Genomic DNA, 24,816 nt, shown 5'->3' with positions numbered 1-24,816 from the left:
AAGCCTGCACAGCTGTTTGTTGCAGCAGCCCTGGCTACAAGCTCCCCAGGTGAATGGTGCCTCTGGGGCTGGCCAGGGTGTGCTTTCCAGGCCCCTGTCGGGCAGTGTGAGGAGGCAGCTCTCTTTGGGGTAGAGGGGGCAGCTCAGAGACCAGGAGCGGTAGCTCTGACTGCCCAGAGGACTCCCAAAGAGAGGGGAGAGGAGAGGAGGCTGAGGGAACACTCCATAAGGGAAGGTGTTTGGAAAAGGGCAAGGGGGGGATATCTGGGCTCTTGAGCCTCACAGGGCTGCCACAGAAATAATGTAGTTGGTCTAGGGAGCCATGGATTCAAAAAGGTTGAAAACTCTGCCCTAAACAGTTTCCTTCCCAGGTGGTCGTCATAAGAACTAGTGCCCTAACTTGCCCTTTTCCTCCTCCCTCTCCCTTTCCCCTTCTATGTCATGTATTTTAGAACGTAAGCCTGAGCGCAAACCTGCCTATAGAGCTCTGGAAATCTTTTACTAAAGAGCAGGGCAAAAATGCTTGATCTCACTATTGCTGCTGCTACTAATAATGTCTAGGTAAAGGTAAAGGTCCCCTGACCATTAGGTCAAGTCGTGACCGACTCTGGGGTTGCGGCGCTCATCTCACTTTATTGGCCGAGGGAGCCGGCGTACAGTTTCCAGGTCATGTGGCCAGCATGACTAAGCCGCTTCTGGCGAACCAGAGCAGCACACGGAAACGCCGTTTACCTTCCCGCCAGAGCGGTACCTATTTATCTACTTGCACTCTGATGTGCTTTCGAACTGCTAGGTTGGCAGGAGCAGGGACCAAGCAACAGGAGCTCACCCCGTTGCAGGGATTCGAACCGGCGACCTTCTGATTGGCAAGTCCTAGGCTCTGTGGTTTAACCCATAGCGCCACCTGCATCCCAACTAATAACGTCTACCAAGACATAAACCTCATTAAGTTCAATGGTGGCAAACATGAGATGGCAGCCTTAACCTCCAATATTCAACTTGCTCCAGCTAGTATCAATTCCTTAGGCGCAGCTCTTCACCTCCTTCTGTCATCAGTGCTCAATCTCACATTCAGTACACCTTTTAGCAACAGACACCCTGGCAGTGAGAGCTCCCGGTGCTGCTGATCGTAGATTAAAACAACAACAACAACAACAACAGCCTGGTAGAATGTCTCTTATTTTTATTATTTTCTTTAATCAGGAGGGTAAAAATGCTGCAAGTCCACTGTAGTTGCTATGTAGGGTTATCTGTTACCAAGGCAACAGCGTATATCTTAGTACTAATGGCCTGTCCTTTTGCCAGGCAACAGCCTTGTGATGCAACTGCACCTGTCTCAGCTATGCGTTGCTATGGAGACGTTCTAGTAGCTATGGTTACCATCACGCTAATCGCCTAGCAAGGGCAGACATACAGCCGTCTCCTGCAAAAGCCCAGCTGTTCCTCCCAATCTCTGCCTGAAGATTGATTGTCTGGGTCATGTGACGGAACGCGCGGATCAACACAGATGCACGAGAACCTCATTAACGTTACCAGAACGAAATTACTTTGCATGTTGCTGGCTTCTAAAAAGCAGGGAAGAAGTGATATAACTTGAGTGGAGGGGAGCAGAAAAGTATTGCACCACCCCCAAAATCCCCATCTAAATACACATTTAAAATTCCTTATCAGCTTTTAACATATATATCTGCAGCCAGGCAGGTGGGTGTAGCTTAGATCTCATTTGTGCAACAGGTAACACAAGTTTCTAAATTATTATTATTTATAAATTTGCCTATTGTTGTCCTACGTGCAGATGTGATTTGATCCTCCGTTTCTAGAAACAAATAATTCATTTCCCGAATGGTTGTTATGAAAAGCAGGTGGTTTGATACCCCGTAATTATCTCATACTTTCCCCTGAGTAGGACAAACAAGAAACAAACAATCACTGTTCAAGTACTGTACTTCCATTTCCCCCCTCCAATGACATTTCAAAGTCACCAGTCCTGGTTCACCTTTTTTACAAGATGAACAGGAGTGAGCTATGGCAACTAGGCATAACCATGCACAGACACACTCGCCTCACAGAGCAGGTAACCACAACAGCAAGGGAAGCTTCCTGTTACCTAGAAGCAAAAGTTTATATAGCTGCGTTGACAAAGCGATCTACCAAGTAGGGAGCTAGGAGGACAAAAAGCACCAGCGACCTGCTTCCAAAGAGATACACATCTATTTGTGCAAGCAAAGAGGAAAACCCAGCCGGTTTCCTTTCCCTTTTAAAACTCCAGCTATGGCCCTGAGCACAAGCAGCTAGAATGTTTTTCAGAAACATCCAAAGGAGCACTGGAAACTTACAATGACAAACTGCAAATGAACAGGTCGGTTCCTCCAAAACGGGTAAGACATACTGCGGCTCTAACCAACGATTTAAGTACCAATAAGTTTAGGGAACTACCATGCTTTCTGCAGTTGCTGTAGTCCTTTATAGCAGGGCAGAAGACAGACTGTGGTCTAATTTCTCTCCACTGGGCCACCAATGAGTTTCCAATGGGCCACTGAGAGCTAACAGGTAGCTGTGTTTCTTGCAAAAAAACAGTGAATTAGGTGGGTTTTGGTTTAAACCAGCAAAGGTGCATCCTGTGCTGTTAAGCGAGATTACATACCTGGGATCGCTTATCACAATTAGTTGTGCCTTAAAAGAACCCAAATATGCACAATTAGAGCTAAATTTACATACCAAGAGTGCATACTTTGGATCTTTCAACAGTTAAAGTACAACTAATTTGTGATAAGCGCAGTAATCGCCTTTGCTAGCCCATCAAGCAGTGGAATTCTAGTAAAAGCTAGACTACATAATGTTGTTAGCAGCCCTCCCCGATTTCTAGACTTTGCCTGATCCAGTATTTGAGACAAGACAAAAGCAACTACCCATGTTAAAATTATATTCAAGTTTTCTTACCTTTGATATGCCTGAGGAGACGCTGGAGGGGTGCTGAACACATGCGAATATGGGTGATAGGGGGTCTTTTTCAAAGCCTGGATAAGATTTTGTCTATATTCTGGATCTATACACCATAAAGACCCTTTCCCAATACTCTGCAAAGGAGGATAAAAAAAATATCATTTTAAATGACGTAAGTGTATCTCTAAGTTTTTCAGAAAACCGAGAATATTCCTTCCTGCTTATGAAGAACAACAGATCTCATTTTTCTGCTACAAATGCTGGTTTAGGTGCAGCTGTATTTCAGTTTTGATGTTTAAGAAGGAATTGGGGCAGTCTGATATTGTATGTAAACTGTGAAAATAGCTACTACTGTGCTCTGTTCAGCAGTTTTCTGGAAATTCTCTCTCCCTCTCTGTCAATGCAGCACACATACCACATATTGAAATATCATAGTTATTCTTCATGGCCAAGTTGGAAGATAAATAAGCTTCGCAGACAGGAAACTAAAACTGTTATTCTGGGTGCTGTAAAAGAAACTTGGAGGAAAGTGGGCTTAAGCTCCCTAAGCAACTTTTTTAAAAAACTAAGTGTTCCTAATACCAGAAAGCATGAGTGCCACCTTACCACAAAAAACTTAATCCCTCAACTCCACCTACTATGTCTGGTTCACACCAAGTGTAATAGTTAAAATAAATCTGAATATATGAAGCCTAGATTTCTGTTTGGGAGGTCTAAATTTCAGTTTTAGCCTGAAAGAATCGTAATCAGTTTAGCTTGCCTGCAACAGGTAAGATTTAAAAATAATTTACTAGTTATTTTCAAGTTCAGAGGATTCCACTTCTATTCCCTTGCAACTGGTAATTATGGGTGGCATTCAACCAACTTGTCTTTGTCAGTGAAAACAGAACTTGGGAGCAGAATTACCGTATTTTTCGCTCTATAGGACGCACTTTCCCCCTTCAAAAATGAAGGGAAAATGTGTGTGCGTCCTATGGAGCGAAGACGCCATAGCCCTGCGACCCTCTCCCAGCTGGAGAGGTAACGCGGGGCTATGGCAGGAGCCTCTATAGCCGCGTGTCACCTCTCCAGCCGGGAGAGCGCGCGTGGGGCTAAAGCAGCCCCCCGCGACCCTCTCCCAGGTGACGCGCGCCTATGGCAGGAGCCTCCATAGCCGAGCGTCACCTCTCCAGCCGGGAGAGCGCACACGGGGCTAAAGCAGCCCCCCACGACCCTCTCCCGGCTGGAGAGGTGACGTGCGCCTATGGCAGGAGCCTCTCTGCTGCGCCTTTCCACTGCTCCCTGACCTGCTCTTTGGGGCTGGTGGTGGGCTCCCCCCCCCCGCCAGCCCCAAAGAGCAGGTCGAAAGGAACCTGAAGCCTGGAGAGCAAGAGGGGTCGGTGCGCACAGACCCCTCTCGCTCTCCAGGCTTCCAAGGTAGCCGCCTGAAGGCGTCTGAACGCACCTTAAACGGCACCTTGTTTTAGAGTGGGAAAACAAGAGGGGGAAAATTCTCCCACTCTCTGCGCAGCGCCTCCTGCCGCTTCACTGAAGGGGCGCTGGGCAGAGAGCGGAAGAATTTTTTTCCCTTGTTCTCCCCCCTCTAAAACAAGGTGCGTCCTATTGTCCGGTGCGTCCTATGGTGCGAAAAATACGGTACATGTGGAAGAGGGCAGGGAAGGGAAATTCTGTTGTGCAAGTGGAAGTTCTTGCACTAACAGAAAAAAATGCACTCTTGAGTGGCAGAAACAACATTAATTCAGGAACCAAGCACAGTGGGTTGTATCCCACGAAGTCCGCCTCCTGTTAGCGCAAGGACTTCTGCTTGCACAACGGGGTCTGTGCTCGTTGCCCTAATAGCAGCCTGTCTATTAAATATTTGGCATGACAGTTAACACAGAAATATAGCAGGCAACTGGGGTAGGTTTTGCTATCTCGGGAGGGCTGATAAAAGGCTCCCAAAGCAGTTTACAAATAACCACAATGCAATGCAGCGCAATGCAATACAATACAATACAATACAATAAAGTCAAGTCAGTCTGTGTCCCCGGCTAACAATAAAAGACACGGCACAAAAGGAAAATGGATTGAGAAGGAGGAAAGAAGTGAACCTGGGTTCACACCCTTAGTTACAAGTTGTTCTAATGACCAATATGGATGGGAATATTCAGGAGAGGAGGCAGTATTAAAGCCTCTCAGAACCACTAATAAAAGCACAGATTTAAAAAGTATTTTAAAGGAATTTAAAATAACACACATACATATATCCATACACATAGGTAGGAGGCTTACATTAAAAAGGGAAAGCAAAACAACTTACACTCATACCTCGGGTTGCGAACGTGATCTGTGCGAGAGGCACGTTCACAACTCGCAGCGCTGCATCGGCGCACGCGCATGACGCGATTCAGTGCTTCTGTGCATGACGTCATTTCATGCTTCTGAGCGAGCGCCAAAACCCAGAAGTAACCCGTTCCAGTACTTCCGAGTTTGGCACGATCCGCAACCCGAAAACGCACAACCCTCAGCATTCCTAACCCGAGGTATGACTGTATAGCCATTAATATATATATATATAGAGAGAGAGAGAGAGAGAGAGAGAGAGATTTTATTTAAGTGAACAATAAGGTTTTAATGATAAAGGGATTTAAGATTCCAAAAGAAATAAGCTCAGTGAGGAGCACCTTACAATGGCAGAAAAGGCCCTTGTTTAAAAAGGAAGCTAACAAGATGAGAAATTAATTCACAGCCTTTTTGGGTCTCTGTACTTACATGGAGAAAAATCCTAATCACTTTCAACTGAGTAAGTTAGTAGGGGTTCACTAAAAGGATGAGATGGCGTGCTCTGGTGTATAAGAAATGAGGGGGAAATGGGAAATCATGAAGGAAGAGTATGCATGAGTATCCATTAGCTGCAGGGAGAAAGTCAGGTGGGCCAAAGCTCAGAATGAGCTCAGGTTCACAAGAGAGGTTAATAATAATAATAATAATAATAATAATAATAATAATAATAATAATAGGTTTCTTATGCTATGTTTGAAGCAAGAGGAAGGACAAGCAAGTAGTAGGTTCTCTGCAGGGGAAAGATGGAGACAGTGAGAAGAGAGAACTGGTCAACACCTACTTTGCCTCTGCCTTCACTCAAAAGGAAAGCACTGCTCTACCTGGTGATAACATACCGGTAATACATTATGCAAGGAGGGAGCTGCAGCCCAAGACATGAACACCTAGTTACTTTAAATGAATTCAAATCTCCAGGGCCTGATGAGCTGCACCCAAGGGTACTACTAAAGGAGCCTCTTTGAGAATTATTGGGGAACAGATAAGGTCCCTGTGGACTGGAGGTGAGCAAATGTTGTTCCCATCTTCAAAAAGGGGTAAAAAGAAGACCCAGGTAACTATTAACCAGTCAGCTTGACATCAGTACCAGGAAAGGTCCTAGAACAGATAATTCAACAGTTGGTCTGTGAGCACTTAGAAAAGGATGCTGTAATTACGAAGACCCAGCATGGGTTTCTCTAAAACAGAGCTTTCCAAACATTTCATGTTGGTGACACACTTTTTAGACTTGCATCATTTCATGACACAGTAATTTAGTTTTACTAGCAAACTGAAGGTTAAACCAACCCCTTTCCTGCCCTGGGAGGAACACGGGCAATGTTCATGTGACACACTTACACACTGCAGCTGACACACTAATGTGTCGCGACACACAGTTTGGAAAAGCTCTGCTCTAAAATAAGCCATGCCAGATGAAACTCATTTCTTTTCGATAGAGTTACAAGCTTGGTGGATCAAGGGAATGCTCAGATGCAGTGCATCTTGATTTCAGTAAGACTTTTGACAAAAGTCTCCCATGGTATTCTTGCGGAGAAGCTGGCAAACTATGAGCTGCATTGCAGAGAGTTGGTCCCTTCCAACTCTACAATTCTATGACTCTATGAAAATGTGAAGCAGCTAAAAAAGGGCTGGTCACATACCAGAACTTCCAATAAAGAGAAAGTTTGCTCGATGTTACAGCCTTTTTCAGTTGAGAGCTGTCAGCGAGCTAAGAACAAAGTTCCAGTCTGAAGTATCCTTACCCCCACTAGCAGAATGATTACGTGTGAGTTGTCAAATGCTAAAGGTTTTTTGTAAAGCAGACACTGACAATATTTTATTTGATATGAAAAAAGTGTGAAGAACACCCTGTGTGGTTCTTCAGGAAGAATAAAAACAACCCTTCACTTTTCCAAATCAATGGAGTTTAGACCAATCACTCAGTGATTGAATTTCCATCTTTCCAACATTTCGCATGCTACTCCACCACACTTCGAAAGCCGTAAGTCAACAGCATCTATGATAAAAAGTGAGGAAAGGGGTGGGAAGGAAGAGCCCTTTGATTACATTTGTCTCCAAGGCAACAAGTAGTGCCTATGGAGTGGATCAAGAACTCCCGGATCACTTTTGCAACACAACGTTTCAAACTCCTCAAGCACATCACTGCAAGCCTTGCTACACTCATTCATCCATTTGCTTTACTTGTCCTCCAACGATTAATGAAAGAAAACTGGTGCTGGTTGTTTTCTCGGTCACAGCTCCAAACTCACAAATAGCCACAGAAACATTTACTGGTCCATGTGTTTGAACTTACTTAGTTGCCTGCATCCATTTTTTTACTCATCTGAAGCAATCCCTCTTTGAAGGGAACTCTGGGTATTGTGGCTCTGTGAGGGAGATAGGGGGTCTCTTAACAAATTACAACTCCAACTGTTCTTTGGGGGAAGCCGGGACTCTTAAAGTCGCATCATAGGTATCATAGTCCCCAAGGTTGACAGAAGGCCTGATGAAGCTCTGCTACCTGAGATGATTTGCCAAGCAGAAATGTCAGGGACTGAACCTGGGCCTTCCACATTCACGTATTTCTTTTACCGCTGAGCTACAAATTCCTTGGTACTACACCTTTGCTTGGTCCCAGAAATGGCCGAACAATTTTGGGGAGCTTGCAACTCCACCAAAGTCAACTGAAACTTGAAATCCAATGTGGTATAATGGTTAAGACTGTAGGATAAGGTTAAATCCCATTCATTCATGAAACCCTCTTGGGTCAGTCCCTATGTCTTGGCCTAACCCACCTCACAGGGTTGTTACAACCATGTATTTGTCTGGGGCATACCTTGTACACCACCTTAAGCTCCTTAGAACAGTGGTGGGTTATAGTGGTAAATAAATATATCTATTATGGTCAAGCTCCAATATTTTTATGTGATTTTTTTTTTTTAGCAAGTCTCCTGATCGAAGCACAAGTCACAGAATAGTAAGTAACTTTTTAATTTGATATTTTTTTTAACAGCAAGTTACCTGAAAGGTATATACTCTCAGATACAAGAGGGGAAGATTAAATTGCTGAGGTTCAAATTTTGTGCACAGTACACACACACAATCCATATGGAGCTGAACACAGACAGGTTATTGAATTAAGGACTAAGTTACTATATTTGTTTCTGCACTGCAGGGGGTTGGACTAGATGACTCTTCATGGTCCCTACAATCCTATGATTCTATTGGGACCTTAACAGACAGCCTTATACCATATTTTTGCGCTATAAGACGCACCAGACCATAAGACGCACCTAGTTTTTGGAAGCAGAAACAAGAAAATAAATATTCTGAATCCCAGAAGCCAGGACAGCCAGCGGGATCGCAGCGCAGCGATCCCGCTGGCTGCCCTGGCTTATGGGATAGCCATGCACAGCCTCTCCTGGGCAGGGGAAGCTGCACGTGGCTAAGCAAGAAGCCAGGGCAGCCAGCCGGATCGCAGCGCAGCGATCCCGCTGGCTGTCCTGGCTTATGGGAAAAGCCCCGAAGAGCCGCACACACGCTCCACATGGCTCTTTAGAGGGAGCGCTTAGCAGAGCCTCCCGTCTGCATTCGCTCCATAAGATGCACACACATTTCCCCTTACTTTTTAGCAGGGGAAAAGTGCGTCTTATAGAGCGAAAAATACGGTAGGTAACAAAGATCAATTTGAAAGTACCAGCTCTGTGTCAGAGTTGAGCATCTGTTGGGAACAAGAGGAAGGAGAGGCTACTTGATTCAGTCCTCCTCCACAAACAGGCATTGGAACTGCATTAGCAGCCCACAAACAGCCACAGGTTTCTGTGCACAATGCGCTCTGCGCAAGGTCCCTCCCCCTTTTAGCCCTGCACAGCATTCTTTAAGACGAGCAGAGTATACCCAGCAGGGTGACCCAAGCGTGCAAACTGGGCTGATTAACCTAAGACTGGCAGGAGTTAGCTGAATAATCCTAAGTAGCAAAATCATGCATGAAAAAAGAAATATGCACGAAAATGTAAATTTATGGTCAATTGGCATAATGTATACAAATTATATGAAGAACTGGGTCAGAATTTATATCACTTGGGATCAGAACTGTAATTTCTTTTTAACACATGGGCAAGAACACACAGCCCTGGTACAGAATGTTTAGGACCATGGTGCTAAGTTCAGATCTGCCTCAAGTTTACCCTTACACAATGAATCACCCTCAGCTGTCCCAGAAGATTATTATTACTAATTGCACTTATGACCCACCCAACTCAAGATGGTATGACCTCACAACAATCCTGCAAGGAATTTTAGGACAAGAGATAGTGACTGGCCCAAACTCACCCAACAACTTCGTGGGTGAGTGGGGGATTTGAATCTGCGTCTTGCCAGTCGCAGCCCAACCTGTTGACCACTACAGTATCTCCTTCTCTGATTAGACAGGAACTGGCCATGCCTTAAGTAGAACAGGGCTTCAACTCATATACTGTTTCCAGCATGAATTGGGACCCATGGTACATATCTGCTTTAGCATGTAGGAATATTATGCGAGTCCTGGGAGAAGTTCAGGAGACAGAAGGGCAACAATAGTTTGGTTTTATTCACTGAGAATCAAACAAAAGCACCGAATTGCAGAAAGGCAGGTTAAGGCTATGATGCTAAGCACACTGCTTGAAATACGTTCCACTGACATTAATGGAATTTACCCCCAAGTAAAACATATTTAGCATCAGGCAGTATCTTTTAGGATGTGCATCCTAACAATGGGTTCCACTTCAGATGGCAATAGCAAAATAATTTTGATGGGAACCTCAGTGCCACACACCCCTGCCCCCCAAAAGATGCCGAAACAGACAAAAGTGATCAGCCCCATGGAATATGATGCTTAAGCACAAAGTCACATATCATTTCCTCTGACTCTGCCAAATCCTCTTGGTATTACAGCTCCACATTATGCCTTTGCTACTTGAAATTTAGAGCTGGCAACCTCAACAAGCTTGGCACCTTAGCTATGTTTCTCTCGCCAGTTTGCATATGCTCAGAGAAATAATATTACAAATGTGAAATGCCCAGATGGTGAATTTAAGACAGGGGAAAAAAATATTTTGCTACAATGATATATCACCCCCTCCTCATCCCCACCCCCCGCCCTGGTCTCTTTAAAAAGTTTAGCTGAATCCCAAGACCCTAAAAGCTGCTTCACATACTATATATATATATGTGTGTATATATATGTGTATATATATATGTATGTGTGTGTGTGTATATATATATATATATATATATATATATATATATATGTAGAGGTATAAGTTACAAACCTGTATTGTGTATGCTGCAGAACAACATCAGGAAGCTTTACAGCTCATTGTGGCTCCCAGCAGTATGTTTCAACAATGTAGGGAAGGTGCGCTTGAAAATATGTGAGCTTCAAAACATCACAGTTTTATCAAGCACATAATGCCAGTTGCCCACAGCTTTTTTTTTTCTGAGAGTGGGGTCCACCTTTAGCCCCAACCTCCTAGAATCATGGAATTTACTGTCTATTTTTTCAACCATTTAAAATATTTTTATCTTGCTACCTCGTTACAATCATTGTTCAAAGTGGCCACTAAGATCAAATGATGTAAAAAAAACACTAATGAGATTGGGGGGGTTGGGCAGGGGAAGCCAGCTTTCAGAAAGAAATCAAGAGCAGCAAAGCCCCATCTGCAGAAAAGCAGGCCGTACGAGAGCATCCTCCATCAGACCCTACGGCCTGGGTCATATGACACAGAAAGACAAACTACTGGTCCCTTTTAATCCTGAGCCATGCTGAGCTAAATCAAGGTTTGGGCTTACCATGTTATTCAAACCAAGGCTTGTGGCTAAGCTCTCCTCCCTAACTACAAGGGGGTCACAGTTACTCATAGTTTAGCTTGCCATGTCATGCGAACCAGCCCACTGTAGAACAATGATATCCTTCTACTTCTCTCAACACTACTATTTTTCTGCATTACCTTTCCCACCTTACGTTTGTCCCCCCCAAATGGGGGGGGGGGCAAAAGAAAACGATTGGATTCCAGGTGCAATTTAATTTAGGTTGGTCCATGACCCAGTCTGGCACACCCAACACAGCAGCTGAAGAACTGAAAGCAAACCTAAAGTCCAACAGTCACAAACTCATTCAGAGCTCCTTCTCCAAAACCTATACAATTGGGTTGAAGCAATAAAGGCATGTCATATTGGTATGGACAACAGCACACAGGGATTAATTTGTGCCAGATTTTCACCTACTCCAGAATCTGGTTTTTACTACTACATCCAGTAGTAATAGCTGATAAGTCAATTTCCTCTGCCAAACTTTACCTGCTTCCAAAATATTTTTGATCAAATGCTTAGCTCCATTCTCTGTCTCTCTCTCACACAGTATTTCAATCAAATTTTAAGAGTGTGTGCACAATAGGGTCAATGGTATAACTTCCCTATACAAATTTAACTATATTTGAAAGGCCACAAACAAATTTTGTATCAGCCTTCCTCCATTCTGTGTGTTCCAGATGTTTTGGGCTATGACTCCTATCATCTATGGCCACTGGCTTTGCTGGCTAGAACTGATGGAAGTTGTAGACCAGCCGGAGGGCTCCTGGTCTACCTGCTCCATCCTAAGCAAACTCTATGCTGATATAAAGCTCAACCCTACTTACAGAACTGTGTTTTATATTGGCTCCTAAGGCATTGAAACCCCCCCCCCCAAACTAGCTGATATTCCTACTTCTTAATTCAATGCATGCTCCACCCGCCATCTCCAGTGCTCCATGTCATAATGCCCTACAAGGAGGCATGAACTTCTGATTATCTGCATGTTGTAGATATTGTCTCACAAGCCATTCAGCTAAGTGAAGCCATACTGTGCCTTCTGACTGACATTTTCGAAACCGGGCATCCAAAATTTTCATGGGTGTCTGCAGAACCGAAACACACATTTAATCATTAAAACAGAGCAGCCAGATGGATTATTCAGAGACGCTAACCACTTTGGTCCCCCATTGACTTCAGGCATTCAGCTGTGAAAATTTTGGCCATGCATCTGGTGATGGGAGCACATTAGAGGGTTGCTATGAGAACATGAATCCACTGGCAGAGCTTATTCACCATTCCGAGATTTTAAGGGAAGAGCCCCCTAATCGTATTGACTGCACCACAGCTGCCATAAAAGCTAACCTTACTGGCACACCAAATCCAAAAAGGAGAGGGTGGGGAGTACAACTGAGAGCCATTAATAGGCCAAAAGTCAGCAGAGCATTACACCATTCTGCATTATTGCAGTCTTCCTTCATCTCAATTATGGAAAGACTTTCCCACTGAAGAAGAGTTTTCCCAATTTGCGAAGGCTTTTCCAATAACAATTTCACAAGAAATGCAACAACAGGGCTGTTCAGCTGCTCCTTTTAAAATAATAATAACAATATCCATTTTGTATTGAATTAAGACTTTCTGGGCAGTGCAGCATGTAGGAAATTGTGGCTCTTGAATGCTTAAAGAAATGATGCCTTGAGCTTTTCAGCGCACCTGAGGCATGCAATAATCTCTCAGAAATGCACTTTGGGGAAGAAATGCTGGCTTAAATAATGCATCTGCTTTTCACTAAAGGAAAGGATGCGAAAACAGTTTTTTAAAAATAAAAATAAGAATTACCAGAGTAGATTTGGGCTTCCTTCACTAGCATGTGCTGCAACTCATGGAAACACCAGCACTGGGGGGGGGGGGAGCATTTCCGTAGGGCGGTAATTCAACAAATCAAGCCCACTGTGACCATTTATGTCTGGTTGTATCAGCAAAACCGTGGCCCAAGGTTGCCAAGGGCAGAGAAGCTTTGCCACGTACAAAAGGGAACTTGTGCAGTGATGAACGCTCCTCTTAAAAACCAGTGCTGTCCTACTGATTCTTAAAGAGGTGGGCGGGGGGGGGGGGGAGCAAAACATGCTTTCCTTCCAGCAATCTCTTCCGCACTTGAGTTCCATCAGTCGAACAAGAAAGAGATCTTTCATTCTGCGATGCCTTAAAAGCTTGGGTGGGTGGGAGTAGTGGGGGACCAGCATATCACAAACCGAATGGTACAATAATTTGGTACTGGACACTATAGAATGTAGGGTATATTTATAAATTCACAACCTGATTTCCCACCATTTGTGAACCAATATCCAGTTTTTGCCAGTCAGCATGAAAGAGTTGCAGTTATCCTTTCTTTAGCGATATTTTGAATTTCGAATAGTCAAGTCGCCATCGTTTAGAATTTCTAAAATGTGAAGTTTCAACCAACTTCTGCTTCTATAAACAGTAAACTGGGAAATCTACATTGGCAACCTGTTAAGACAACAGAGTTTGGTACTGTTATGCTGAAGGCAACTGATCTGCAGTCTACAAACTACAGTCATACCTTGGTTTTCGAACAGTTTAGTTCTCAAACGTTTTGGCTCCCGAACACCGCAAACCTGGAAGTGACTGTTCCAATTTGCGAACTATTTTTGGAAGCCGAACGTGTGATGGGGCTTCCGATTTGCTGCAGGAGCTTCCTGCAGCCAATCAGAAGTTGAGCTTTGGTTTCCAAACATTTTGGAAGTCGAATGGACTTCCAGAACGGATTCCGTTCAACTTCCAAGGTACGACTGTACAGTACTTGCTTCCAAAGTACAGTGGTACCTCGGGATGCAAACGGGATCCGTTCCGGAGCCCCGTTTGCATCCCGAACGGAATGCAAGACGCGACGGTGTGTCTGCGTGTGTCACGTTCCGCCGCTTCCGCGCATGCCGTCATTTTGAGCATCTGCGCATGCGCGAATGGCAAAACCCGGAAGTAACGCGCTCCGTTACTTCCGGGTTGCCGCAGAGCACAACTCGAACGCACTCAACCCGAAGCACATTCAACTCAAGGTATGACTGTAGTTATTCTTCCTATGTTTGGATAACACTGCTCAAAGACTGCAGACTGCATTCTCTCTCAAGCTACAATCTGGAGGGTGTATTAGAAGTAAGGCACACAAAAATAAATTGGACCTATTTCTCAAGCAATTGTTGAGGCCCGCATATCATATAAATGCTGAGGCTGCCCAAAGCAACTAAGGTATTTATATCTTTTAAAAATAGATATTAATTTGAATTCAGCAAAATATGTATGTGATTTTTCTAATACAGAACAAATAAAATTGCAGAAAAATTCCTAAAGAAAAACAAATGAATTGCCAACCATTACCGCCAGTTACATGCCATTTCAATCTCCTGTAATGGCACATACAAATTACAAAGTGCTCACGCAGTCAATAGATTTTCTACACTCCTTTCAAGCATTCTTAATAGGAGTGGGGCTGTCTGTAAGCTCCGTCACACAGTTATTAACACAACATTTTAGACAATGTAAAATAACTTTCCAATAAGTGTTTTTATTAAGAAGAAAAAACCAGGTGCCTTTTTATCTAAATCAGCAGTAGTAACACACTGTAACTTGCGCAGAGGAACAAAGTGTGCTTTTTAACTAAGGAGACTATGAAAAAATGGAAAACACCACACACACGCACAACAAAACAATGCTTGCCTTCTGCTCCAAATGCCACCTCCACAAACCATTTCATAAAAGCCAGTTGCAAGAGCCAATTGGTGGGAGGGTGCTTCTGAATAGTTATGCAAAATTACATCACAGACACATTTTCCTTGATTCTTTGGAAGTTCAGGGAAGTTCAGTGGAGTAAGAATGCTGGCAGGAGAACCTACAAATTAAGAAAGTGGTATCTTGTGCAAGAGGATCCCTGACCCCTTCGCCCTTCAAGACTTCAAGAGAGGGGGCTCTTCCACACTTCCGCTCGCCTAATACCTAGAAAGCACAGGTCCGAGAGGTTTTCCACTTGTCCCATGCTTCCAGGCACGGGTCTGAGTGGTTTTCTGTTTGCTCCATTGCTTTCCCCGGGGAAATCTGCTTGTTACTGCTGAATCGGAGCAGACGTCAATCTGCAGAACACCCAATTGACATTTGCTCCAATTCAGCAAATGAATTCAGTTACGAGCAGGTTTTCCCGGGGGAAAGCAGCAGGAAAAGCAGAAGTGTGGACAAGTTCTTAGAGAATATTTAGGAGACAATATTGAGCTAGATGATCCAATGGCCTGACTCTGCAATGTCCCATGTCCCTATAGGCTTTTCTCTCTTTTTTGGAGAGCTGTTCAACCGTTGATGCCGCTGCTGCTGCTGCTGCTGCTGCTGCTGCTGCTGCTGCTTAACCAAATGTGTTTTTGACCCTGCCAGTAAATTTGTTAAATGAGGATCCAAGTCTTTGGGGGAAATCATGTCCCTTAAAATGGATAGTGGGTACACGCAGCCTTGCTGACATGCACTTCCACCTTACACTGCACTTCCACCTTACAAACCCAGCTGACTATTTCAAGGCTCTCTGGGGATAACAAATACTGAAATCAGGAGAACAAATGAGACCCTCATTTTAATTTTGCCACTTCCTATATTACAAATGTTTAAAGGGCTTTAAAAAAACAACCAGTCATGCCTTAAGTACATAAAGTCTACTCAGATGAGCCACCAAATCACCTTGCGCATTTTCTAAGGTATACCTAGGGCAAGTTCCCATCGGCAGCACTCAGCAAGTTTTCACAACATGAAGAGGGAAAACATTAGGCAGAAGCGAAGTGTCAGGTGTCCAGCAAACAGGAGGCCAAGCCTTTGTCAACAGAGAATTTCTCACTCTACTGAATGCCAAGACAAAGCACTCATATAGTCCAGCCTACCCTCAACATGGGGCTCTTCAGATGTTTGGGGAAGGAAGTCCAGAAAGGGGGATGGGGGTGGGAATTAGAGTCCAAAACATCTGGAGGGCACCAGGTTGGAAAAGGCTGATAGAGTCCATGTGCTTGCGATGGAGTTTCCCCCAAGCAACTTTGACCAAGCTCCTTCATCCCTTTATGACCCGTGGTGCCTTAGTAAATAGACTCTTCCTTGATGTTCTTCCTGCATATAAATTCTCTTCCGACACACCCCTACATTTAATATTGTCCCCTACTACACATATATCTTGCAAAATTAGGAGGGGAAGGAAGGGAGACTGAACCAAGCCAAGCCTTTTAGGCTTACAGTGGTACCTCAGGTTACATACGCTTCAGGTTACATACGCTTCAGGTTACAGACTCCGCTAACCCAGAAATAGTGCTTCAGGTTAAGAACTTTGCTTCAGGATAAGAACAGAAATCGTGCACCAGCGGCGTGGCACCAGCAGGAGGCCCCATTAGCTAAAGTGGTGCTTCAGGTTAAGAACAGTTTCAGGTTAAGAACGGACCTCCAGAACGAATTAAGTACTTAACCTGAGGTACCACTGTACTTCCCTTGATGCAGTCTATATAGGTTTCACAGAATTAAAAGTTTTTAAAAAGTGGACACTAGTACCAGACAAGTACAAACACTGGAAATGAGCAATATCCAATATGAATATGACCTAGTTCACACGCTATTTCGGGCCTAGACTGGGAACACAATCCTGGACGCACTTGGATACTTCTATTCCCCACAGACTTTGACGCATCATAAAAGCTTGTAGCTTATTTCAAAACTGGAGCCAAGTTTCATATTGTCTTACAGGCTTGGCTATCGTTTGGAAAGCCAGGGTGGGGTGGTGGTGGTGGTCAGAATGTCTGAGGTGTGGGAAGCCCCGAGTTGAAATCTCCACTCAACCAAGGACCATGGACGAGTCACTATCTCTCATTCCCAAGCTACCTCGCAGGGTTGCTGCGAAGATAAACAACCATTTGCCTATCTAGTCCAGTGTCCTGATCTCACAGTGGTCAACCATATGCCTGTGGGGAACCCTCAAAGCAGGACATAAGCAGAAAAGCACTCTCCCCTCTTGTGGTTTCCAGCAGCTAGCATTCAGAAGCATTACTGGCGGAGGCAGAGCATAGCCATCACAGCTAGCAGGCTTTTGACAGCCTTATCCTCTATGAATTTGTCCAATCCTCTTTTTAAGCTATCCAGGTTGGTGACCATCACTGGCTCCCGTGAGAGCACAGCTGCCAACCGTCCCTTATTTGGCGGGAAAGTCCCTTATCCCAGCGCCGTGTCCCGTTGCTGTCCCTTATTGATGATGTCCCTTAAATTTCACAGGTTTCAAAGAAAGCAGCTCCTCTCCCTCCCTCCCTGCTGGCCAGGGAGGAGGGAGGCTCCAACTGTGTTGCTTGGCTGCGTTGCTCACCCAATAAGGAGTCTAAGAATGATTAGGGTGGTGGAGCTTGCATGCCTTGTGCCGATCAAATCGGCCGCGTTGCCTGGGGACTCGCCTTTGCTCAGCACTTCCCAGTGGAGAGGTGATGGTGGTTTTCCTTGCTGCATCCCCTTTGCCGGGTTGCTGCGCTGTAGGAACCACCACTTGAGGCTTCGTTTGGCTGCTGGTTGACTAAAATCCTTTATTTTGGCTGCTGATCCCTTATTTTCGAGGCTGCTGGTCCCTTACTTTCAAATCTGTACGTTGACAGCTATGCGTGAGAGCAAGTTCTGTAGTTTAACGATACTCTCCGTGAAGCAGTGCTTTCTTTTATCTGTCCTGAATCCATCCCCCTTGATCATTTTGAACCCTGAACCCTACCCTAATCTCCTTGGAGGGAAAGGCATCAGGTGTAATAAATACATTCATGCCTTTAAACCACTTCAGTGTTTCTGCTACCGGTGGCTCTCCCTATGACGAAGCCTAAGAAATTAAGAACTCAGCTATAGCTTGAGGGAAGAGAGACACTGCTTCAGTTCCAATAGCTAGAGGCAAAATTTCTGTGGCAGCCAGGAGCAAGGTTTGCAAGCACGCAGGCATTAGCAGGACTACTTTTGTGGGGAAATGGTACTTTTCAGCTCATAGCTTTAGACCTTTGATTGAAAACTAACTCCTGGGTCTTTGGTCCTGGGTGAACAAACTGAGCATTAGTGAGCAGCGATACCACGGCCTCTGCACTACTCTAGCATAAGGGGAGGGGGGCAGCAAGTGAACTGCTGAGAGCCAAAACCAAGACCCTCAACGGGTGCCAGCTTTCCCCATCCCAGAGGAGAGTTGAGAGAGGTGGCTTGGGCCCTGGGAGGTGCTAGATAGGCTATTTCGGAGCAATAGGCTCACCTCCTCCCAAGTGGCTCTCTAAAAAAGGTATTGCCAATCAGACCCTCTACCCAAAACCCTGGAGAGCCACTGCCAGTCAGAGTAAAAGGTAAAGGACACCTGCATAGTTAAGTCCAGTCAAAGGAGACTATGGGGTGTGGTGCTCATCTCGCTTCAGGCTGAGGGAGCCGGCCTTTGTCCACAGACAGCTTTCCGGGTCATGTGGCCAGCATGACTAGACAGGTTCTGGCACAATGGAACACTGTGATGGTTCTGTGCGCTCTGTGATGGAAACCAGAGCGCACAGAAATGCTGTTTACCTTCCCGCCGGAGCGGTACCTATTTATCTACTTGCACTGGTGTGCTTTCAAGCTGCTAGGTTGACAGGAGCAGGGACCGAGCAACAGGAGCTCACCCCGTCATGGGGATTCGAACCGCCGACCTTCTGATCGGCAAGCCCAAGAGGCTGAGTGGTTTAGACCACAGCGCTACCCGCGTCCTGTCTGCCAGTCAGAGTAGGCAATGTTGGGCTCATAGAACAGGATAACTCATAGAATCATAGAGCTGAAAGGGACCCTGGGGGTCATCTAGTATCCAACTCCACGCAATACAGCTGACTGTTATGGGGAATTCAACCTGAAACCTTGGTGTTGTCAGTTCCACACTCTAATCAACTGTGCTATCAAAGCTAGATGTGTGCCCTGGCATAAGGCAGTTTCCTAAATTCCTACGAAAAGGGTAGCACTACTACAAGCACACAGTTTACCAACACAACTATGGCCCTCTTATTTATTCACTCATTTATTTATACATACATACATACATACATACATACATACATAATACACCACCTTTATCTTCCAAGGAGCTCAAGGAAGTGTACATGATTCTCCTCCTCTCCCTTTCATCCTCACAACAACCCACACAGGGTTAGGACATGGTGACTGGCCCAAGGTCACCCAGTGGGGTGAGTGAGGCTGAGTGGGGGATGCGAACTCTGCTCCCCCAGGTCATAGTCCAACACTCTAACCATTACACCACACTGGCTCTCTTTCCCCCTCCTCTGGATACCATAAGATGCCCTCCACACATTTGAACATTTTACTGTATTCAGTAAAAGGGAAGAGCGCCAGCCATCAGCAATCGAAAGTGATGCTTGGCCAACATCTAAACCTACCCCTCACCACCTGAAGCCACGTGCTTTTTTATATCCAACAACACCAAGCAGGTAAGGCAATAATGGTAGAAACATTATGTTACAGAATAGTGGTTTAGCCTGTACGTGTTTTAAATCTCTACAGTTTGCAACGCAGGCAGAGGCAAATGGCACACATACTGATGGAAATAACTGAATTCCTCTGGAACTGCAATCGCAGAAAGGCTTGTCATTTTTGTGTAACATTTATCTAACAAGAACCAGCTAGGATCAAGACTTTTATGTGCAAGGTAGGAACAGGATCAGGTCTTCAGGCACCCAGTACCAACCAGAGAAGGGAGACAGTTGCAGGACCCTTTCCCAAACTAAACATTACAGTAAGCCCACAACTTATGCACATTTAACTTGTGAACTTTCAGCTTTACAAGCTTTTTTTTGCTGGTGCGTGTGTGTGTGTGTGTGTGAAACGATTTTTTTAAAGGGCAGAAAGGGGGTGAATGTCCAGGAAAAAAGAATTTGTCAATTCCACCCGTCATTGTACCCAATGTGTTTTGACTTTATGCGATTCTGACTTTAGGCACAATCCCCGGAATGTAACCCCCATGTAAGTTGTGGGCTTAAAGGTAAAGGGACCCCTGACCATTAGATCCAGTTGTGGCCGACTCTGGGGTTGCGGCGCTCATCTCGCTTCATTGGCCGATGGCGTACAGCTTCCGGGTTATGTGGCCAGCATGACTAAGCCGCTTCTGGTGAACCTGAGAAGCACAGAAACGCCATTTACCTTCCCGCCAGAGCGGTACCTATTTATCTACTTGCACTTTGACGTGCTTTCAAACTGCTAGGTTGGCAGGACCAGGGGCCGAGCAACGGGAGCACACCCCGCCATGGGGATTCAAACCGCCGATCTTCTGATCAGCAAGTCCTAGGCTCTGTGGTTTAACCCACAGCGCCACCTTGCTTGGGTAGCAATCAGACCTGGGGTGTATACATGTGCTTTAAAATTTAATACTAGGCAAAAAGAAACAGCTTTACATAAAAATCCCAGCACAAGGGGAGTAGAAGTTTTGTTTTCCCCAGTCGCAAACCTACCTACTCCCACTGCCGCACTGCAATTAACCTGGTGGGGCAGGGAGGTTCCCATCAACCCCAAGGGAGCATTTTCCCTAAGGCTAAGCAGCCCACCTGGGGCACAATTTTCATCAGGATTTCAGCTGGGGAGAGAGAGACCATGAGCTGTGGTCCCAATGAAGATTGGGAGGACTCGTTTCTGTAACACAGATGCATTTGCCAACCACACGATTAGAATTACATTTGTTCTGGTCTTGGAAAGGGTGTAGAGTGGACCGTATTCCTCCTAAATGTTCCTTTTTAAAATGGGAATGGACAAGTCCTTTGCAAAAGACACGCAGAAAAGAGCACTGACTGCTTCCCCCTCAGTCAATTTCAGGGGAGACATGACGGGGAGGACAGGACCCTGTTGCACAAGCAGAAGTCCTTGTGCAGTTCTTCTTCTAACTGGGTACGTTGGGCGAATGCCACCCATAAACTTCTAAACAGGAAACTTGACACATGCCACATTAGACCACCAGATCATTCAACTCAGCACTGTCAACACTGACTGTCAATGGTTCTCCAAAGTCTCAGACAGGAGCCTTCCCCCCTCGCCTGAACAAGCGTGACCTGGAGATGTCAGGAATTGAACCTAGCACCTTCTGCACACGAATAACGGCTTACCCACCAAGGGGCAAAATGAGGACTATGGATACCGCTCTACTGTTTATGTGAAATGGCTCTGGAAATTTTCTTTGCACCACAAGCAAACTTTCTTCCTTGCATTTTTTTCAATGGCGGCGGATCAAAACTGAGAGAACCACGTGAGGAGCAGAAGAACAGCTCCACTTCTGTGGTGTTTAAGGAAACACCAGGACAGCTGTCTACAAGGACAAACTAGCCTTGGCATATGTACACACATATACACAAACTGATGCCCTAAACTATGAACCTATGTGTATATTCCTCTACCCTGACCGGGGTCCAATTTCTCCCTCACTAAACTTAGCTGCTGACAAGAACCATAGACAAATTGAAGTGAGATAAAGGATCTGGATGGAGCAAAGTTAGGGAAAGTACCTTAGAAGAGGAAGCAGCTCATGCAATGTCATAGTCATAATGCAAAAGTTAAAAGAGCAGTGTGTTTCGTTAAGGAAAAGAATATATTGCAATTCCTTTAAAAGCTGCAGAAAATAACTGGCCATAACTTTTAAAATTGCTGGCGTCCATTTAGTGCCATCCTTCTTGGGAGAGAGAAAAAGCCCTCCAGCAACAGCAATGAAATTCCAGGAATACTGAATCAATGGGCTGCCCAGAAACCATGTAGGTTGTGCAGAAATATATTCAAAATACTTGTTTTTCATTCTCCAAGGATGCCAAATCAAAACTATCAACACCCTAGTTCTGTTTTACTAGCTGACAATTTTTTTTACATAAGTAACTTTTTAAAGAAACCTAACAGGTAAAAAGTAAACAAGGAATCACATGTATTTATTTTTTTAAAGCACACAATTAGATTTACTACTTGTGTTTTGCTTTGAAAGGCAAAATTATCCAGAGACATATCAAAAAGCTTTTAAGACAAAAAATGGGAAGAAGAGTAATGCTAAGGATACTGAAATAAGAATATCATCTACCATGCTATACCACAATAAAGGTGCCACTTAAAAGAGAAATATCCATTTTCTATTTTACAGCCTGTACATATACCAAGCAGATATAGTGCTTGAACTGAAGGCTAAATTAGATGTTCTTTCAGAAATTTTTTTTAAGCCAAACCTCTTTTTAAAAAGAAAAAAATGGGGTGCATATTTTGTACTCCTGGACAGGGACTGTTTCAAGAAAGTCGGGTCTTAATTGCCACAGAAGGAAAAAGCATCTCACTCAGGTTTTTGTTTTTTTAATTTGGGCAATATATTTTAAGAAGTCACACCTCAACGCTTTTCGGGTTGTTGTTCTTTTAAAGTCTATTTTTAGTCCACAAGAGGCAGAGAAAGCATGTGAAACCAGCAAAAATTAGAATCGATGTGTAAAAATATCTGCCAGTGTGGAAGGCCAAGATTAGTCATATCAACAACACTGCTGCGTCCCCATCTCTCATTTTAATACAAACTGCAAGCATCAATCTAAATTTAAGGTTTGAGAAACGGAATTATTTCCAGATAATGTTTCATTTCACGAAATATCTCTTTTTAACTGACATCTTGGTTAAAATATGCGTTCTCCTACCTCAGTTTTGGCAAGTTACAGACTGTAAGAAGGGATAAGTCTATAGTCCTGCAAATATAAATTCATTTCTGTACCTTAAATGATGCTTTAGCAAATTAAGACTACAATCTCCACACACTTTTTAGGAGAATCTCACCCAGAGACTGACTTTTCCTAGGCCACTGTCCCCCTCAAAGAAATATATACCTCCCTTGCCCAATCCCTTCTCAAAGACATTCTGACGCTACTGAACTAGAAAAAAAGACCTTCATTGCCAGGTCACCTTGTACAACAATTAAAGATCTTCTCTACTATGTTTCCTACAGAAACCTACTGAGCCACCCTCTCCTGTGGGCAGAGGGGGCTGGGGAGAGGAGGAGGAAGATCATTGAAACTTGAGCCAAACTGGATATGGATGCCTATGGCTTAAGATAGTGGTTCCCAATTAGCTAATTACTGAGGACCGCCTATGCGACGATAATAATAATTTTATTATTTATACCCTGCTCATCTGGCTGGGTTTTCCAGCCACTCTGGGCGGCTTACAGCGTATATAAAATGTAGTAAAACACCAAACATTAAAAACTACCCAATACAGAGCTGCCTTCAGATGTCTTCTAAAAGTCATGTAGTTCTTTATCTCCTTGACATCTGAAGGGAGGATGTTCCACAGAGAAGGGCAGCACCACCGAGAAGGCCCTCTGCCTGGTTCCCTGTAACTTCACTTCTTGCAGTGAGGGAACCGCTAGAAGGCCCTCAGAGCTGGACCTCAGTGTCCGGGCAGAACGAAGGGGGTGGAGACACTCCTTCAGGTATATTGGGCCAAGGCTGTTTAGGACTTTAAAGGTCAGCACCTACACTTTGAATTGTGGTCAGAAACATACAGAGAGCCAGTGAAGATCCATTAGGACTGGTATTATATGGTCCTGGCAGCCACTCCTAGTCACCAGTCTTGCTGCTGCATTCTAGATTAGTTGTAGTTTCTGAGTCACCTTCAAAGGTAGCCCCACATAGAGCGCATTGCAGTAATCTAAGCGGGAGATAACCAGAGCATGCACCACTTTGGTGAGACAATCTGCAGGCAGTGAAGGTCTCAGCCTGCGTACCAGGTGGAGCTGCTCTGGTCACAGAATTGACCTGCACCTCCATGGATGGTTAGGAGTCCGAAATGACTCCCAGGCTGTCCCCTGGTCCTTCAGGGGCACAGTTACCCCGTTCAGGACCAGGGAGCCCTCCCCCAAAAAACAGCACTTCACCTCAATCCGTTAGCTGCCATCCATCCTCCAGCCGCCTCCAGACACTCACACAGGACCTTCACCACCTTCACTGGTTCCGATTTGAAAGAGAGGTAGAGCTGGGTATCATCCGCATATTGGTGAACACTCAGCCCAAACCCCCTGATGATCTCTCCCAGTGACTTCATATAGATGTTGAAATGCATGAGGGAGAGGATGGAGCCCTGAGGCACCCCACAAGTGAGAGTCCAGGGGTCTGAAGACTCATCCCCCAGCACCACTTTCTGGGCACGGCCCAGGAGGAAGGAGCGGAACCACTGTATAACAGTGCCCCCAGCTCCCAACCCTTCTAGTCGGTCCAGAAGGATACAATGGTCAAAGGTATCAAAAACTGCTGAGAGATCCAGCAGAACTAGGAAACAGTTTTTACCCTTGTCCCTAGCCTGCTGGAGATCACTGACCAGCGGGACCAAGGCTGTTTCAGTCCCATGATGAGGCTCGAATCCCAATTGGAAGGGATGTGTGCACACATGTATATCTGAGTTGTTTTGATGAGACATGTTTTATTACAACATTTAGGCTACCATGAGAATAATTTGACTGAAAGATATGATATAAAATGCAAAGTTAGGTGGGTTGCACATAGCAGCGGTATAATACAACGCAAACCTTTCACAGAGCAAAGTAAGACAAGGGAAGGAACTTGTTATAATTTTAATCATTTTATTAAAAAAAATAACCATCCCAGCCTGCTCTTGCAAACAAGATTTCAGCACAACACTCTCCCACTTGATTGCCCAAAACAAGGTTATGCAACTGTCTTCCCATGTTGT

At 44.7% G+C, this 24,816-nt stretch overlaps 2 protein-coding genes across 8 annotated transcripts in view; one reads left to right on the top strand and one right to left on the bottom strand.

Annotated features, from left to right (window-relative positions):
• The window catches only part of FOXN3 (forkhead box N3), a 189,244-nt gene that overhangs the window by 97,611 nt on the left and 66,817 nt on the right, over positions 1-24,816 (bottom strand). For all 6 annotated transcript variants that reach the window (XM_053377208.1, XM_053377199.1, XM_053377192.1 and 3 more), the window contains exon 3: positions 2,941-3,077. In XM_053377208.1, the coding sequence (XP_053233183.1) occupies positions 2,941-3,077 (137 nt within the window). The remainder of the gene's footprint in view (positions 1-2,940; positions 3,078-24,816) is intronic.
• LOC128408061 (lysosomal enzyme trafficking factor-like) overlaps positions 2,132-24,816 on the top strand; it is a 31,310-nt gene continuing 8,625 nt past the window's right edge. Inside the window, exon 1 of one of the 2 annotated variants that reach the window (XM_053377252.1) lies at positions 2,132-2,359. The gene's annotated coding sequence lies outside the window, so the exon portion shown is untranslated. Of the gene's footprint in view, positions 2,379-24,816 lie in introns of both variants that reach the window. The other variant, XM_053377242.1, reaches the window with a different exon arrangement.

This window comes from Podarcis raffonei, chromosome 1 (assembly GCF_027172205.1).
Source record: "Podarcis raffonei isolate rPodRaf1 chromosome 1, rPodRaf1.pri, whole genome shotgun sequence".
Classification (NCBI taxonomy): domain Eukaryota; kingdom Metazoa; phylum Chordata; class Lepidosauria; order Squamata; family Lacertidae; genus Podarcis; species Podarcis raffonei.
The sequence above is the reverse complement of the archived record's forward strand: the minus strand, read 5'-3'. Positions and strand labels throughout refer to the sequence as shown.